At 46.3% G+C, this 18,097-nt stretch overlaps 2 protein-coding genes across 7 annotated transcripts in view; one reads left to right on the top strand and one right to left on the bottom strand.

Annotated features, from left to right (window-relative positions):
• LOC120909149 (aryl hydrocarbon receptor interacting protein) overlaps window positions 1-5,097 on the top strand; it is a 70,362-nt gene extending 65,265 nt beyond the window's left edge. Inside the window, 1 exon segment of the mRNA XM_040320836.1 lies at window positions 4,629-5,097. Within this exon segment, the coding sequence (XP_040176770.1) occupies window positions 4,629-4,831 (203 nt within the window). The 3' untranslated portion in view covers window positions 4,832-5,097.
• A 103-nt stretch (window positions 5,098-5,200) lies between these two features.
• CDK2AP2 (cyclin dependent kinase 2 associated protein 2) lies at window positions 5,201-17,863 on the bottom strand. 6 transcript variants are annotated; one of them, XM_040320846.1, is made up of 4 exons: window positions 17,780-17,863; window positions 5,816-5,916; window positions 5,373-5,508; window positions 5,201-5,292 (listed from the first exon to the last, which is right to left on the bottom strand). In XM_040320846.1, the coding sequence occupies exons 2-4, from the start codon at window positions 5,828-5,830 to the stop codon at window positions 5,225-5,227; spliced, it is 219 nt and encodes a 72-aa protein (XP_040176780.1). In that variant the 5' UTR covers window positions 5,831-5,916; window positions 17,780-17,863; the 3' UTR covers window positions 5,201-5,224. The 6 variants fall into 6 exon arrangements, with proteins under 6 accessions (XP_040176780.1, XP_040176779.1, XP_040176778.1 ...); XM_040320845.1 differs by having other exon boundaries at window positions 5,816-5,968; window positions 17,388-17,853; XM_040320844.1 differs by having other exon boundaries at window positions 17,388-17,851.
• Window positions 17,864-18,097: the final 234 nt, after the last annotated feature.

Below are 18,097 nucleotides of genomic sequence, written 5' to 3' on the forward strand. Positions count from 1 at the left end.
CCATGACAGGAAAGTGAGGCACCCGCCCTTCAGGACATAAGCCTGAATCACGATCTCTCTGATCCACCGGGAAATGGTGGCAGACGAGAGAACGTACTTACAAGGTGAGTGGGACACCAAAGGATGTTCAAAGAAAACAGCCAAGCTGAAATCTGTCCCTAATGGTGCCCAAGGCAAGCTTCTAATCCACACCACGCTGCAGAAAACAGCAGGATCCTAGAAACAGAACATGTACGAGGATTACACTTCATGTCTTCACGCATAGAGATGTAGGCCTTCATGGGCGATGGTAAATCTTCTTAGACGATTTCTGTGCTCTCAACATGTGGAAATGACGAAACTGACAGGCCTGGTTTCTCAGAACCTGGCTTTAACAGCCATGCCGTTTACAGCCAGAGACTGTAAAGCAGGATGAAGAATGGGACCTTGTGACAAAAGATTCCTCCCGCAATGGCAGTCGCCAGCGAGCATCCGCCACCAGTTTCACCACGTCGGCGTACCAGGGACACAGAGGCCAATCTGGGGGCAATTGGATCCTCTCGATTCCACTCTGGTGGAGCAGACGAGGAAGCAGTTTCAGTGGGGGAAAAGCAGTATATCAGCCGACACTGTCCCCATGGAGCCACCAAGCGCTCTGCCCAAGGGTCCTTGGACCTGGCCACAAATCTTGACACCTTTCGATTTGAGTGGCTAGGAGATCCATGTCTGCTCGCCCCACCTTAGGCAAAGTTGGTGAAAAACGTCCGGGTGTAGGTCCAGCATCTTAGATAGTCCGCTTGCCAGTTGTCCACGCCCAGAATTTATATGGCTAAGCGAGCCAGAACACTCCTCTCTGCCGCTCCTCAAGATGCAAGCGACTTCGAAGCTGCCCCCACGCGTCTTGTTCCTATTTGATGGTTGACATACGCCACCGCCCGTGGAGTTTCTGACTGGATGCCCCTGTAGGCTCTGCGACCATGTGGAGAGGCACAGCCTGATCGCCTGTAGTTCCAGTACATTGATCGGCAGGCGAGATTCTTCCTGTGTCGACTGAACACCCTAGACTCCCCCCCCCCCCCCAACCGGTCAGGCTGGCGTCCATCGTGATCACCGTCCAGTGGAAGGGACGGGATGGATTTTCCAGCATGGAGAGCTGGATACTCAGCCACCAGACCAGGGAAGTCCTGACTAGTTGGCTTACCCTGATTTGACAATCCAGGAACAACAGAGATTTGTCCCATTTTGACAGGATCTCCTTCTGCAAGACTTGAGTGTGGCATTGAGCATACGTACTGCCTCCAAAGGAGGCTACCACGAGACCCAGGACTTGCATGCAAAAGCACAGCGATGACCACCTGCAGGACACCCAGCAGCTTCACCGCCATCCAATTCTAAGCTTGAAAGCAGATCGTCCAAGTAGCCCACGATAGCAATTCCTTGCTGTCTCAGCAGGGCCAAGATTGGAGCAGCACCTTAGTAAAAACTCTTGGAGCAGATGCCAGACCAAAGGAAGAGCCACGAATTGGTAGTGGTCTTCCCCGACCGCAAAGTGCAAGAACCTCTGACATAAATGGGGACGTGCAAGTATGCTTCCCTGATGTCCAAGGACACCAGAAATTCCCGGATTGAGTGCCAGCGATCACAGAGCGAACTGATTCCATCCTGAACTTCGAACCCTTACAAAGGCATTGAGAGCCTCGAGGTCCAGGATCCGATGGACCCCGTCCCTTTGGGGACCACAAACAGGTTTGAGTAGAAAACCCAGATACCTCTCCCTCAGTGGCACGGGTAAAATTACCCCCGCAGTTTAACAAGTCCTGCACTGCCCCAAATAGGGCGTCCTGACGAGCCGGAAAGGAGGGTAAGGTTTGAGGCAAGAACCTGTTTTGTGACGAGAGAGAAACTATCTTGTACCCTGATGAAACCACCTTCGCAGACCCATTGGCTGGCAATCATGGGACATTCCCCCCCCTCCACCTGAGAGTTGGGCGGGCAAACCTTCATGCTGTCGCAGATTTGTCCAGAGCTTGCAAACACAGGGACACTTTGACCCCCAGCAGGCCCTTTGTCGGTCTGAGGGTGCCTTCCTGTGGAAACCGACTGATGAAAATACCGCTCTTCTGCTGAAAAAAAGGGCCCTGATCTGCGCATGGCTCGTTACGAGGAACGTGTTCTTACACCCAGTGGCATCCGCCAGAGCTTTCTTGGAGGCCTGGTCTGCAACCAGACTTTAAGCCAAATCAAGGTGGCGCAAACTACCGCAGATACTGAAGCTTTTGAGATCAAGGGAGCTGCATCGCAGACATACGGTAAGTCCATGCACTAACTGGTCAGCCAGTTCCACGCAGCCTGGAGGAGCATGATTCCCTATCAGCTCTGGTGCAATAGTCTTGCCCATTCCAAAAGTGTCTGAGACACCAGTCTCATAGCCAAAATAGGCCGCAATGCTGAACCCAGGATAGAGAACGGGGACCGACCCACCGCTTCGGACCTCCTGTCAGCAGGGTCCTTAAATGCAGGGGTTTTTTCAACCGGAATCATGGTTGCCTTGTTCAACCTTTACACCAGGGGGGTCCACAGTTGGGGAGAAGCCCACTTTTTTTTTAAAGGCTCCTCAAAAGGGTAACGGACCGCCAAGCGCTTAGGGACCACAAAGGTCCTCTGCGGCGTTCCCATTCCTTGTCTATGAACTTATCAAAAAGGGTCCATAAGGAAACACCTTAGCAGTGCGGCCCTCCTTATAAGACTGACCCATCAACATGAAGTACCAGCAGTATCCTCTAATTTAAGAGTATCCCGCACTGCAGTGATAAGAGCTCCAACTAGTGCCTTGCCTTGCGCTGACCCCAACCTGGAGTCTTCTTCACTGTCCAAAAGTTTCAGGTTGGCATCCTCTGATACCTCAGAACCAAGTCAGAGCTATTCCCAGGAGATGGTGGGCGGCGGTTTATTTTATTTTATTTTTACCCCCTTGCGCCCACACACCGCTTCCACCCTGGCAATAAACGATTCCAGGACCGCCGACCAAGTGTCCACAGGGGCACTGGTTGTTACCATTGGAATGTCTGGGGAAGAAGGGCCAGCTTTTGACGCCATGCTGACCCACTCACGCTGACTGCCCTAGGGACTATAGTCAAGGTACACAAATAAGAGAGGCCCACCCTCCTAGCTGTACTGACCAAGAGGGGTATCCCAGGGAAACTCACCACCATGACCAAGAGAGCTGCACAGCGCTGCGGTCCGCCCTCCATTAGTACACAGTGAGAGTCTGAGAGGTACACTGCGCCGTTCTTAAGGACACTGTAGCATTAGAGGCCGATGTCTTTGGGAAAAACCACCCCAAAATGGCTTGCCTCATACAAAGCGCGCGATTTCCTGGAAAATGGCCACCTGCGTCACGGCTATAAGAAAATGGCCGCCAGCTGCTTTCTAATGGCGGCAGTGCGGCCACAAGAAAATGGCGCTGAGGTGGACGAGAAGGCCAGAAAATGTAGTGGCTCCAGCACAGAGGAACAACCCCCCCCCCACCCCAAGGACAGACGACCCAGGGCAGCTCCCTAGACAGGATAGTGAAAACAATTCACAGGTCAGTCACCGCAAACCCATGCAAGGGAAGGCACAGGAGGAACTAGAAACACCAGATCGACCCCCCCCCCCCCCCCCAGGAAGGCCCAGCTGTGTTCCATCCTGCCAAGACAGGAGGAAAGGTACTTACCTGTCCCTGCGAGGACTTCTGGCGCTTTCCTAACAGACCTACACCCAAGCAGTACGGAGTAGCTGCTGGCCACGGATCACTGTGACACAGACAGCAAGCAGCCTGGTCATATGTGAGCCCGGGAGCAAAAAACGCTCACCGGCCACCCCTGGAGCAAATAGGGGTATGTCGTAGCCGACCAAACGCGTAGCCAAGACCTGCTCACGCTCGATAGCTGGACTGGGTGGGGGGGGGGACTACAAGGATCTATATTATCCAGCCTCTCGCCTTGCTGGCAGTTGATCTCAAGATCAAAATTAAAGTAACATTTCTGTAGAACCACAGGCCCAAAAGAGCCTTCTCTACTAGGCAGAAAACAAACTGGGCTGCTTAGTGCAGTGTGAGGGGCTATGACCAGAGGGACCACCCCCTGGGCGGGCTGTTTCAACCATTAACATGTCTGCCTAGTCCTCTCCTAGTAGACAGAACATAACCACAAGTCCAAGAGTATAAGGAAGCAGGGTCCGTCAATGAACGAAATCGTAAAACCATAAAATCCTTTTCTCTGAAGTTCATTGACGGACACAGGCATCCACCCCTCGTTTTCTGTTTGTACTGCTTTTTGACGAACTGGTGCAGTGTGAGGGGTTATAGCCAGTAGGACCACCCCCTGGGCGGTATTGTGCAGTTTATACATGTTTTGCCTAGTCCTCTCCTGAAGGTCAAGATTTAAGTGCTGTGTCCATCAATGGACTTCAGAGAAAAGATTTTACGGCGAGTACAAAAATCCTATTTTTTGCCTATAGTTCTACTTTAAGAAAAGCAGGGAGGGTAGGAAATGCTTCTCAAATCTTTAGGAGAAGAACTACATTACCTAGTTCTGGCAAGGGATGTCTGCAACACGTCCTGACTAACCTCAAGCTACTACAGTCATTGTTTTCTTCATCCGTTTCAGATAACGTAAAGGCATTGTTTAAGCGGGGTCGTGCCCATGCCGCAGTGTGGAATGCATCAGAAGCAGAGCAGGACTTCTCACGGGCTGTTGAGCTGGACCCTTCACTTGCTCCCCTTGTTGCAAAGGAATTGAAGCAGCTTGAGGCACGGATACACGAGAAGGAAAGTGAAGACAAAGCAAGATTTCGAGGCATATTTAAATGACTTTCAGTAGCAGCAAATTCATAGGTCAATGTGCCATTTCATGTGGCAGTAACTTGTTATGGGCAGGTGACTGGCACAATATATAAATTTTGGCTATAACTAAGTTACAGATAAGGTCAGTGGTAGTGTTTGAGGCATAATGACTGAATACACCGCTGTGCAACTATCAGACCGAAAGAAACTATATATTTTCCTGTAATACACCAACATTACAGTATCTGTGTCATGTTAAAAAACCATGTCCATCATACCAACCGCTGTATAGGCAAGACAAACCACCCTCGCATCACATATAAAACATAATAAAGAGCAACTTTATTTTTTTTTTATAGATTAAAAAAAGAAAAAAAAGGGAGGAGGAAAAAAAATAGAAAGTGCAGAGCTGGAATGAGGTCACGTACGAGCATTGCGTTCTGTTTCAGCGAGACACTCTCTCACGAGAGCTCTAGCGTGGATTATACCTAGAAAGTATAAAAGAAATATTTTAGCTACAGATTAATGAGAGAAAACAGTCTTACAGCTAATGACTCTTAATCCCCACCTCTTTTTAATCTCTCCATGGCACTTTTGCTTCCAGCATAGGTGGGTCTGATCTCTCTGCCCATCTCCTCAATCACAGACAACAGGTCACTGTAGGTCCCCTGAGACACCGCTTGTGACACAGCTGGCTTCACGCCCTGGATAAGAAGGAAAAAGTCTGACAACTTCCTTTTGGCTCAACAAGATCATAATATTCCAGTATTTTGTATTGTTTTGTATATTTATAGCACTGCATGCAAGTCTGTGTACGCAAATAAACAAGAGGTCAAAACAGTCTCGTTGCATGTATCGCTCCTTATATGCTGCAAGTTAAACAGCTGCTCAAATGTATTTTGGTTTTTAGCAATTACTGTGGACAATAAATACAAGTTTCTGAGACTACACAGGCCAAGTATGCAGGAATCCCAAACAGATAGGAGAGTTATAGCTGGGAAAGTTTCTTACCTGTATGAAGCCCATAGAAGGGGGTCCAAAGTCACTGAAGTTAAGTCGGAAGGAGGGGACGGGCACAGCTCCTGATGGTGATGAAACCGCAGCTCCTGGCACTGCAAACCACATCAGATGAGGGATGAGATGCTTAATGACTGCACACAACACCTAGCCATCCACAATAATAACATTGCAAGCCCACAATATGCACATAACAGGCGGGAAATGTGGATGAAGAGATTTGTGACAAAAAGGTGAAATAGATTACTTTTAACAGCATTAATAATGAGTTAAGAATCAAGTAAGCCTGTATGGAATGTGACCTTTAGGCACTGGATTCAGCTCTGTACTGTGTTAGCCACAGGCACTTCCAGGTCCTGAGTAGCAGCAGACACCTTGCTGTGATCTCTTTTGTAGGCTGGCATCAAACTACTGCATTTTATTGCAATAGTTGGAACCATCACCAAGGTTAATACATTGAACAATTAAGTGCTGCTTCATGCGCATGGGCACTCTGTTTTGTTCCTGCCTTTTTGCATGAGGTAGCTGCTGTCCATTGCAAGAGATCCAAAATGTAACCTCACTTAGTCCCTGCTACCCCCTACAGTGACCTGGTCACCTCCCGCATTTTCAACCTTTCCTGTTTTTAGAAGCCGATTTGGTAATACTTAAGGTTTTTACCTGGTGTTCTTTAATAAGTGGTCTCTGTTAAGCAGTGCAACATTGGATGTCAAGCACAAGGAAGGAATTCCCACTGCAGCTCAGACCTATCCAGCTCGCAATCCATTAACAGCTGCGGGGCAGCCTGCGGTGTCTCTTCAAGAACCAACACAAGCCACTTTGATCATTGTCCACTTTTTGAATCAATGCACTCCTCAGTGTCTTGGCTCTCAGGTGTGGCTCTCTCCTCTGACATCTCTAGAGAAGAGTTCTCAGCAGCCATGCTTGAGTTTAAGGGCCAAATTGCAACTATGCTTATTGAGACTGTAACCACACTTCTTATCCTCCTGAATCTGTCTGACATATCTGCATATGTACAGGCCTCTGAGGCTGGTTTCAGAGGTTAGTCTAATGAAAAGTCCATACTGGATGATTTTGTTCCCAAGGAAATGCAGGCAGTGGCTACAACTCTCAGGCTTAAAGACACCATACTGGATTTATAACAGTGTGCACCACCTCAAAAATAGAAGAGCAGCCTGTAGCTCCTACTGCCTTACTTGAACCTCTTCTGTACAAATGATTACAAAACAATTTACTTCTCCGAAACTTTTTACAGACCAGTACTCATTTGAAGAGTTGGAAGCTTTTCACTGCATCTGCCCATTCCTGTTGAAGATGCACCTACGTTTAAGGATCCATTGACAAACCTTTGTTTTCTCTAGCAGGCCTGCCACAGCTGTAATGTCAGTCTGTCAAACCTTAGACCGGCCATACACTGTTCAAATCTGCTAAACCGGCCAATATTCTAACCATTAATGGGCAGGCTGAATGTACCAAGTTGATCGATCAACTTGGTACAACTAGCCTTCCGGATTTGCTTGCGATTATTGCAAGTGGCTGCTATAGCCACTAGTGATTATCACGGTCTTCTTCTGGCAGGAGGGATTCCCACATCAACATTGTCCATGTTGATGGGAGAAATCAAGCAAATTTCATGTGTATGGTTGGCCTTAGGGGAATGGGCTAAGGTGATACTGAAAGGATCTACTACTACTATCCTGGTCTAGATTTTGTTAAGCCCATATAACTTAGGCCGTCAGCTCTATATTGTGTAGATATTAGTCAAGATCATTCATCATGTTTACTGAATGTCTCCTTAAGCCCTGGTTCACACTGGGTACGATTTGGAACGATTTGAGATGCGATTTGACATATCAAATCGCATCTCAAATCGGCGGCAATGGCACTGTCCTAATCAGTGCGACGCCGCATCTGCGATTTCAAAAAGTACTTCCTGTACTACTTTTTGCGATTTCGGGCCGCGATTTAAATTAAATTGCGGCCGAAATCGTGGGGAAATCGCGGGAAAATTGCGCATTTTACCGCGATTTTGAATTCGCAGCAGTGTGAACCTAGGCTAAGGCAGAGTTCCACCCACTTTTACAACTTTTTCCTAAAGGAAAGACCACCACTTTTTTGGATAACTTTTTTTTATAGCGTTGTTTTAGCTGTGTTTTTAACCGCTAGCGGGTTGCTTTTTACCCCTCCCCAAAAAGGTAAAGATTCACGTTTTTTGTGGCACTGTTGAAGCGCTACCTATTCACTGCAATGGGCAAGGCATTTTTGGGAACGCCGTTTACACTGCTTTCAAACCACCTCAAAGATGCTGCTTTTATTAATTGTCCGCTGCAGCCATCTTACTACTTGTGTCAACAGCACAACATAGCGATAGTAAATTCTCAGTGAAGTTGCAAACAGCCAGAAAATAAAAGATAGCTGCAGCTCTAGGTTAACAGCAAATTCCAACAGTATTAGGAAACTCACCAACATCAACCTTCAAACTTAGAATGGAACTCCAAGCAAACAGCTAGATTATTCTATATTATCTACAAAAAGTGTTGCGCTAAACATAAAATTGCTCATAAAGTGTTGGTGGAAAATGGTCCAACTGTAGAAAAACTCAAATCCATGAAATTGCAGATGAATTTAGAAGACCCTCCACCTCATGCATATACTGCCACCTCAAGTAATATAGACTCGCCAGGAGCCTGGACCCTTTATTACAGAGGATCAAACAGGCTTGATGTATTAATCTTTTCTGGGGTCATTTTTCTGAAAATGTGTAAAGTGCAATAAATACCCTTTATTAATGACTCTTGGGATTTTACACTATCTGGCATCTCCTTCATTTGCATGGTTAACACTGGTCGTGGGGTGAATGGAGCCTGGTCTGATTATACAGTGAAAGTTCATTAATTTCTTCTGGGAGGACACATTTCCAACTGATGCCCCTGCAAAGATTACTACATCAAGCACGCTTGACCCTCTGTAATAAAGGGTCCAGGCTCTCTGGTAAGAGTCCATATTGCATGAAGTGGTGGTATATGCACGAGGTGGAGGGTTTTTGGATTCATCTGCAATTTCACAGATGTAGTTTTTTGTGTTTTTCTACAATTGAACCATTTTCCCATAAACACTTTGCGGAATTTTAGGTTTAGCCCCAACACTGTTTTTGTACGTGCTATGCAATGTGATTATCTCTCACTTTATTGGTGCTGCTGAATATTTACACTGTAATGGTTTAAATTTCATTTGTATGACTTTTTTGCACAAGCACAGTATTTTTCTTTTGTATGCAGTCATATACATATAGGCTTACCAGTTTACCTGCCAGCAAATTTGTAATTTTGACCAGCCATTCTTGCAAAAACACTGCTAGTCAGGATTATCAGTCTGCTACTTTGCAGTTGAACATGGCATATTCCCGAGTCAGCTTCCTGCTAAATGCACAGTGGCAACCATACAAATTTATTATTTAATCATTAAGCTGGCAACACAGATGTGACATAGGAGGTCAAAATGTTAAACCAAGTTACTTCAGTGTCAGAGGGACTGACCATAATTACAAATCCTTTGGCAGACAGATACAAATAGGTATTCCAAACTGTATTTAATTAGTTCTGAAATAGACCAACAATTAAAACCAGTTAGTAATGGGGTAAGGATCAGCTGCAGGTAGACCACAAGCAATACTGACGACTAGACCCCCTCTCGCTTGCTTTTTTCTGGGCCACAGTTCAGTTCCTCTTTAGAGGGAAAAAAAAAAAAAAGAGAAGGAGGAGGATATTCAGTACCCACAAAAAAAATATTAAAGCAGCTACAAATACTGTAGCTGCTGGCTTTTAATAAAATGACACTTACCGGTCCAGGGATCCAGCAGGGTCCTCACCTTGGCCGGTTCTTTGCTGGTCTTTGGGTCCCTGGCGCCACTGTGTCCAGTGTGTGAGAAGCAGGCTGTGGACTTCTCGCAGCTTCAAACCAGGCTTCCCACTGCACTTTGTAAATGGTCCCTCACCTTCTGGGACCTGTGATGTGTCCTAAAAGTGTGTGGGCAAAGTGGGAGGGATAACTTTGGCTTGCCCAAGTAAAACTAGGTACCCACTCCATGCCCACCCACCAGAGTTGCAGTTGAATCATCCCTTCACACTACTTAAATCTAGCTAAGGATTGCAATCCTTATGGCTGGTTCACACCAGAATTGCAGAGGAACACAGTCCACTTTCCTGTGCGATCCCCCTGCAGTGCAATTTGGCAGCCCATTCATTTGAATGGGCTGCAAATTGACACCGGAATGCACGAAAGGGAGAGCATGCTCTAATTTTGAAAAACATGGTACCACGTGATCTGGTGCCCACAAACGCACAAGTTTGTGTTCTGCGTTTTGGGTGCTGTTAATGTATTGGCACCAGCAGCAGATCGCAAAGGCAGTGCGTTTTAAGCAGTGCAGGAAACACCTTTCCTGCAACCATGTTATGGTGTGAACCAGTCCTTACGGTATCTATCTGCTCTTGGTACTATACAAGTAAATTTGCCATTGTTTGGAACTGTGGCCAGAAGCAAATGCTCACAAAATCATGACGCTACACATAAATACAGAGTGTTCTAGGGCCCTATTCATACTCGCATAGCACAAACTCCCATTCCCACGCACAATGTTTTTTGGTGCGATTTACATGCATTTCTGCTTGTCGCACAAATGAATAAGCTGTCCTATGCCGGTTTGTCACGCTCCTTTTTGGGCAATGAGCTGAGATTTTTTGCGTGTTTTGCAGTGATTTACGCACATTGCACAGCAATCACGGCAAAAATCACACGTTTGGAGTGTCATGCCAAGCATGCTGTGCACTTTTCTGTGATTTTAGCAGGATTTGGAATTGCGGGGAAAAACTTGTTGATTCGCTAGGTGGGAATGGGGCTTTAAAGAAGATCTTCACCATGGTCGAAAAAAAAAAAAGTCTGCAGCTGCTATCCTATAAAACAGATACTTACCCAGCCCATGGACACCAGCGTGGTCTTCCCCACAATCAATTCTGCAGCGGTCCTCCACTCTCTGGCATCTTGGATTTAGGAGCTGGCTGTGACTTCCTGGTGTCTCACAGCTAGCTTCCCACTGCGTATCCCAGCAGGCTGTTGGTGATGTCAGAGCAATCAGGTGTCAATTCTTGTAGCAAGAGGAGGAGACAGCCAAGAAGTACTTTCATTTTTAAGTGAAGGTCCATTATAAGATGCATATCATTTTAAGTCTGTATTTAAAACCAAAAAAAAAAAATATGCAACTTAGTGAATTCTTGCTGCAATCTGACACTGCCAGAAACTGTTTAGGAGAATTTCTCAGCTCTTTTATATAAAACGTCTTTTGTGCCTCAATGTTTTCTACTGTAAGATAATGTACATGTAATGTATGTAAAAGGAAATTATTTTTAAAGTTTTAGACAAAATAAAAACTTATACCAGTTCTCAAGTTTTACTGACCCGACTGAATAAATACTCTTTTAATATGTATTGGTTACTATTAGGGTTGTACCGATACTAGTATCGGGACCAATACTGAGCATTTGCGTGAGTACTTGTACTCGCACAAATGCTCCCGATGCCTTACCCGATACCTGGTTGGCGGGTAGAGTCTGTGGCCGGAGAGGGCGGGAGGAGTCAGTGGCTGGAAGCCAGGCTTCTGTATTTAGAAGTGACACAGCAATGCGCTCCTGTCCAGACAGATTCTCGGCACCCGCCTGCACGCTGCCGCTTGTCACTAGAGCCGGGTATGGAAAGCTTTTCCTAGGCAGCTCCTTCCCAGCTCTGACGTATCTTAAAGGTCATGAGGAGGAGACGCAGCTCTCTTACTGGATTGAGCCACGCTGTATCTGAGGTCTGTGTTCCGAGGAGTGCGTTTTTAAAGTGTGCCAATTGTACAGGAAGGGGGGGGGGGGGTGGGTGTCTGTGCTGGGAGAGGGAAGACATTTGCATCCATCTGCACCACCGCCCACCCTGCACCTATCAGTGCCCACAAGTGCCACCTATCAGTGCCAGCCACCAGTCAATGCCCAAAAGTGCCGCCTATGAGTCCCCATCTGTCAAACTGTCACATGACATTAAAAAAAAAAGTATCAGTATCGACGAGTACTTAAAAAAAGTATCGGTACTTGTACTCGGTCTTAAAGTGCTATCGGGACAACCCTAGTTACTATGGTCACTAAGTGATGGCAAATTCAAAATATTAGAGCCGTCTTTTGGAGCAAGATGGGAGGGCAAATACTCCAATGGAGATCACTGTGTGGTTCCTGACAACTCTTTGACGGGAATGCAGTTTTTTTGGAGAGATTGCCTGTGTTTTTTTTATCACAGGTACCCGTTTGTAAGTGTACTACATGTATGCCTTTTCAGCCCTACCAGATACCGTTGTTACTATTACAGTGGTTACTCTGTTTTAACATTCACGGTGCATGCATTATTACACTAGAAGTGAATTTATATCTTGTGCTTTTGGGATTATTAAAGATTTTTATGCATCTTTGTTGCAGACAGTATTTTGATAACAGATTTCCTGGTTAGCATCTCCAGGATAGAAATGACACTGCATCTCTCAGCAGGACAACAAAATAGCATGACAGGGGTTTAATCGTTCACTGCCCTATCCTCAACTAAAAGAAACAAAATGCTGTCCTTTATAAAAGGTATATTTTACAAAAAAATAAATTCCAAATTTAAAGCGGTTGTAAACCGCATATATAATTTTTTTTTTTTTTTTTACCTGCAAGGCAAAATGCATAATCAGCTAGTATGCACCGCATAATAGCTGATTATGAAATACTTGCCTAAAAAACGAGGTGAAACAACACTTACCTGGTTCACGCCGAGCGAGATGTCATCTTGCTCCGGCGTGTCTTCCGGGTATCGCCGCTCCAGCGCTGTGATTGGCTGGAGCGGCGCCGCTCCAGCGCTGTGATTGGCTGGAGCGGCGATGACGTCACTCCCGCGCATGCGCGCGGGAGATTTAAAAAATCGGCAAGGTCCGGCGGCTGCCGGATCTTCCGCCGTGGATCCCCCCCTGCGCATGCGCCGCCCGCATTGCGAGGGGAATATCTCCTAAACCGTACAGGTTTAGGAGATATTCTTTTTACCTACAGGTAAGCCTTGTTATAGGCTTACCTGTAGGTAAAAGTGCAAATTAAGGTTTACAACGCTTTAAAGAGGAATTCCAGATATGAATATTTTATACACATTTACATTGGTCCAGCTTGGACCAGTGTAACTGTGTATACACCATACCTTGCCAATGCCCTTGGATCGATAAGACGCCGCTACTCCAGTTGATCGCTAGTGGCTTCCTAGAACCCGTGCCGAGCATCTGGCCTGCTGTATTGTAAGCACAAGTCGATCCTTAGCGTAGGCGCCTTTCGAGAATGCCTTGCAACTACTGAATAAAATGCAAAGTATTGCGAATTGGAGGTGGAGTTGTGGGACAGTGACATCACACTCCGCCACCTTATCCAATCAGAGAACTTTGTATTCTCTGAATGGCTCCCATGCCAAGGGGACCAACCTCCTCTGTTCAGAATGCAGCTGCTCAGTGCAAAACCAGAAATTGAGTTTCCAGGGACATCAGTCAGGTATGGTATATACATAGTCACACTGGTCTAAGCTGGACTAATGTAACCATATATTAAAATAGCCAATACCTGGAATTCCTCTTTAACCCAGGGGTTGACAATTTGCTTGGAATCTAGGAGCCAGCTAAAAAAGTTAGGAGCCAAAAAACTCGCCCCCGTCCCCGACGAGCTTGCGCGCAGAAGCGAACACATACGTGAGCAGACGGCCGCATATGTATAAACAGTGTTCAAACCACACATGTGAGGGTATCGCCGTGATTGGTAGAGCGAGAGCAATATTCTAGCCCTAGACCTCCTCTGTAACTCAAAACATGCAACCTGTAGAATTTTTTAAATAACGCCTATGGAGATTTTAAAGGGTAAAAGTTTGTCGCCATTCACGAGCGGACGTAATTTTGAAGCGTGACATGTTGGGTATCATTTACTCGGCGTAACATTATCTTTCATTAATATTAAAACAAATGGGGATAACTTTACTGTTGTCTTATTTTTTATTAAAAAAAGTGTAATTTGTTCCCAAAAAGTGCGCTTGTAAGACCGCTGCGCAAATACGGCGTGACAGAAAGTATTTGCAACGATCGCCATTTTTATTCTCTAGGTGTTAGGATAAAAAATATATATAATGTTTGGGGGTTCTAATTAGAGGGAAGAAGATGGCAGTGAAAATAGTGAAAAATTACATTAGAAATGCTGTTTAACTCGTAATGCTTAACTTGTAATACCAACGACCAACCACCAGATGGCGCCAGCTTACACATCTGGTGGTAATAACTTGCAATACCAACGGCTCACCACCAGATGGCGCCCCCTTCCAAGCCAAGTCGCTAGGACCCTATTTCTAGTCGCCATGGCGACCGGGATTTGTCGAGCCCTGCTTTAACCACTTCAGACCCTGACCAAAATGCAGGTAAAGGACCAGGCCCTTTTTGCGATTCGGCACTGCATCGCTTTAACTGACAATTGCACGGTCGTGCGACGTGGCTCCCAAACAAAATTGGCGTCTATTTTTTTCCACAAATAGAGCTTTATTTTGGTGGTATTTGATCACCTCTGCCGTTTTTGTTTTGTGCGCTATAAACAAAAATAGAGCGGAAAAAAAAAAAAACGCAATAAGCGTTTATCAATTGGTTGCGCAAAATTTATAGCGTTTACAAAATAGGGATAGTTTTATTGCATTTTTATAAAAAAAAAAATTTCTTTACTACTAATGGCAGCGGTCAGCGATTTTTTTCGTGACAGCAACATTATGGCGGACACATCGGACAATTTTGACACATTTTTGAGACCATTGTCATTTTCACAGCAAAAAAATGCTATAAAAATGCATGGTTTACTGTGAAAATGACAATTGCAGTTTGGGAGTTAACCACTAGGGGGCACTGAAGTGGTTAAGTGTGACCTCATATGCGTTTAACTGTAGGGGGGGCGGGGCTGGACGTGTAACGTCATTGATCGCCTTTCACTATATCAGGAAACAGACAATCAATGACAGCGCCACAGTGAAGAACGGGGAAGCTGTGTTTACACACAGCTCTCCCGTTCTTCAGCTCCGAGGACCGATCGCGGGACTCCGGCGGCGATCGGGTCCGTGGTCACGGAGCTTCGAACCGGGTCGTGGACCCACGGCTAGGCACTTAAAGAGGACGTACAGGTCCGTGCTTGTGCCCAGCCATGCCATTCTGCCGACGTATATGTGCAGGAGGCGCCCCCCTCCTGCACATATGGGCAGATTACAAAACACAAATTGCAGCAAAAACACATTACATGCTTTTCTGCATCTTCTCCATTGAAGTATATTGAACCACAAAAACTATAGCACAGTTTTGTGTTAGTCCTTGCCCTTTCCAAATATGCAGCAGCTGAAAAAAATTCATGGATGTGAAGTGTCCCATAGGAAACTGTGGTAAATGAACTGTAGTGCGTTTCTGCAAAAAGCACCAAAAACAGGTGTGAACCCAGGCCTGAGATGTTTAGTAACATAATGGGAGTTATAAAAACAAAATAAGCACAAAAAGAGCAAATAATCGCTTCTGTAAGGGGGTTCATTTTTTACTGTGGGACAGTGAAAGTAATATTTACAGTAGAGATTTGCTTTTTTTTGTACTATAAAGGGCTAATTTTAGTGTTTTAACCCCATTATGTTACTGGCCGATTAATCGATTATGAAATTGTAATCGATTAATTTTCATAATCGATTAGTTGTTTCGGCCCTGGTCAGGACTGCGCAATTGACAGTTAAATTAACGCAGTGCCATATTGCAAAAAAAGCCTGGTCATTAAAGGGGGCAATCTTCTGGTCCTTAAGTGGTAAAGCTCAACCTGGAAATGAATGAAAATCTCACATGCATGTGTGTACTCTTTCTACTGTTATCCATGAGTTTGAAGCTGTGACAGGAGAGTGTACACACTGCACATGAGCACTTGAAAGAACAGGACAGCGCTACATACTGTGGCATTAGGGGGTGTTGGTCCCAACAGATGTTCGGTCCTTACAATAATGCAGGATTGAGCCTTCACTGGCTGCAGAGGATATATGCATGTTTTGTACTTCATTGTTTAAACTGAATAAAGGAGCCCTGGACGGAAGGTAAAGTTTAACCGCTTGCCGGCCGTCCTCGTTATACGCCGGCCTGTTTGAAGTGGAAGGTCATCGTTATGGCAGCAGCTAGCCGCCATAACCCCGGTATCCACTTCAGCACGCGGTTCAGGTTTCACATAAAAGTGGTCTATGCGGAGAGTAATTTTCTAGCAAAAAAAAAAGTAAAACTTTTAAAACTAGAACACCAAAATGAGATGCAGTGTTTAAAGCGGGAGGTTCCATAAAAAAAAAAAAAATGAAAAGTCAGCAGCTACTAACACTGGAGCTGCTGACTTTTAATAAGGACACTTACCTGTCCTAGCCGACAGCCGATGTCGGCCCCTGCCGAGACGTTCCTGGCAGCTCCAATCGCCACCCATCCACAGTAAGGAAACAGGCAGTGAAGCCGTACGGCTTCACTGCCTGTTTCCAAACTGCGCATGCGCGAGCAGCGCAGCGCTTTGTGATTGGCCCGACTGCTTTCTGGGACACACAGTTCCCAGAATGCAGCGCGCCCCATTCACACCGAGTGTAGGAGAGGAAGAGAATCCGCCGCGGAGATGAAGAGGCAGATTCGGCACTTCCGCATAGCAACAGCTATTTAGGGTAAGTAAATTATTTATTTATTTTCCCATTTTTTTTTTTTTTAGATTTCTGGGTGAAAAAATGTTTTCAGATGGAACCTCCACTTTAAGCACCACTATACTACTTAACACATATGGGTAAACATAATGTGATTTTTGGTACAGGTGAATTGATAACCCTTAAATCGAGAGACAAAAATCTGTAGTGGGAACATAAATAAAAAGGTTAAACACTGTGAGCCCCCACATACTTACCATCTGTGGGTGCGAGGCTGTCTGCAGTGCCAATGTAGCTGGGTCAGGGATTTGAAATCCCCACTCTTCTTCCTCTTCTCTGTGCAGTGCTTCTGGGACAGATCAGGTGATGTTCTGTACAGGCACTGACCAATCACTGAAGCCCTGTACAGAGAAGCGTACAAAGAGCAGAATTTCAGGTCCCTGGACTGTCTGCATACCTGGACAGCAGGGGGAGGTAGGTGTACGGTATTCAGGTTTACTTTTTTTATGTAAAAAGGTGAACCCCCCCCCATATCTATGGGCAGCCTTCTGCTAGTCACACATAATCATAGACGATGACCAGAACAAAGTTCACCAACAACCATGGGTGGTCATGAGATGTCTGACATATGTTCAGGTTACATACAATTGGCGTCTGTTACAGCTGATCAAAAAACAGTTTGTGACTATTTGTGCTCTCCGAGCCTGAGCACCGACCCACAAGACACATCCTCCTTCTCCAGAGACTGCTCTGTACATGGCTTAGGTAAAGCTGCCTTCACCTCCCCCTTGTACAGTGATGCATGTAATCAGATAATTACCGGGGGTGACTGGGGTGCCCGGAGCGCTGCTGCTCCCCGCTGCCGGAGCCGGAGCGATTGGCTTGTACGACATGTCGTCTGTCCGGTGATAAAGAGGATGGCGATTGGCGGGTCACACAGTAGGCGAAGCTCGCGCTCCTCTCCTCCAGACTGATTGGTTGTTCGTCAGCGGGGGGTGTCGCGCGCCGCTTTGCAGTTGCAGCAATGGCCGGACTCTCCGCTGTCTTCCACCCCTTCACTGACCTCCCCAGACAGATTTCCACCAACACACCTCTCCCGGCCCTCAACCACCGCCTTCGCCGACCCTTTCTCCAGTCAGAGCGTGCACACCGGTCTTCGGTCTCTCCCGGTCCTGATGGTAATGGCGCCGGTCCGCTAACAACCCCCCTCACCTTAGCTCACCCGGCTCCAGCTGCCCCTACGCACCACTGGCGTCATGACGTCACAACCGGCTCAGACCCGGAGCTTCCGCCCAAAACAGATGAGAGTAGCGTGTAGCCCCGCCCAATCGTGAGAGGTGGGCGAGTAAAAACAGAGTGGCGGGCATCGGCGCGTGTTCCACAGCATGAGACTGTAATGATTATATGAGGAGTAGTCTTCATTACCACAATGAGGGCTGCAGCCAGGTACTCACAGACTGGCTCATTCTTCATGACCTACAAACTGGCACATTCATTCTCAGCCATAATGGCTTCAGTGTCCAGCTTCAC

Source organism: Rana temporaria, chromosome 8 (genome assembly GCF_905171775.1).
Source record: "Rana temporaria chromosome 8, aRanTem1.1, whole genome shotgun sequence".
In the NCBI taxonomy this organism is placed as follows: domain Eukaryota; kingdom Metazoa; phylum Chordata; class Amphibia; order Anura; family Ranidae; genus Rana; species Rana temporaria.

Excerpts from the sequence above, each read along its gene's own strand:
- CDK2AP2 (XM_040320844.1), bottom strand. The coding sequence starts at position 17,460 with ATGTCGTACAAGCCAATCGCTCCGGCTCCGGCAGCGGGGAGCAGCAGC. Across the intron at positions 5,509-5,815 it reads CTTCTATGGGCTTCATACAG|GGCGTGAAGCCAGCTGTGTC; the intron begins GTAAGAAACTTT and ends CTTCTTATCCAG. Across the intron at positions 5,293-5,372 it reads CATGGAGAGATTAAAAAGAG|GTATAATCCACGCTAGAGCT; the intron begins GTGGGGATTAAG and ends TATACTTTCTAG.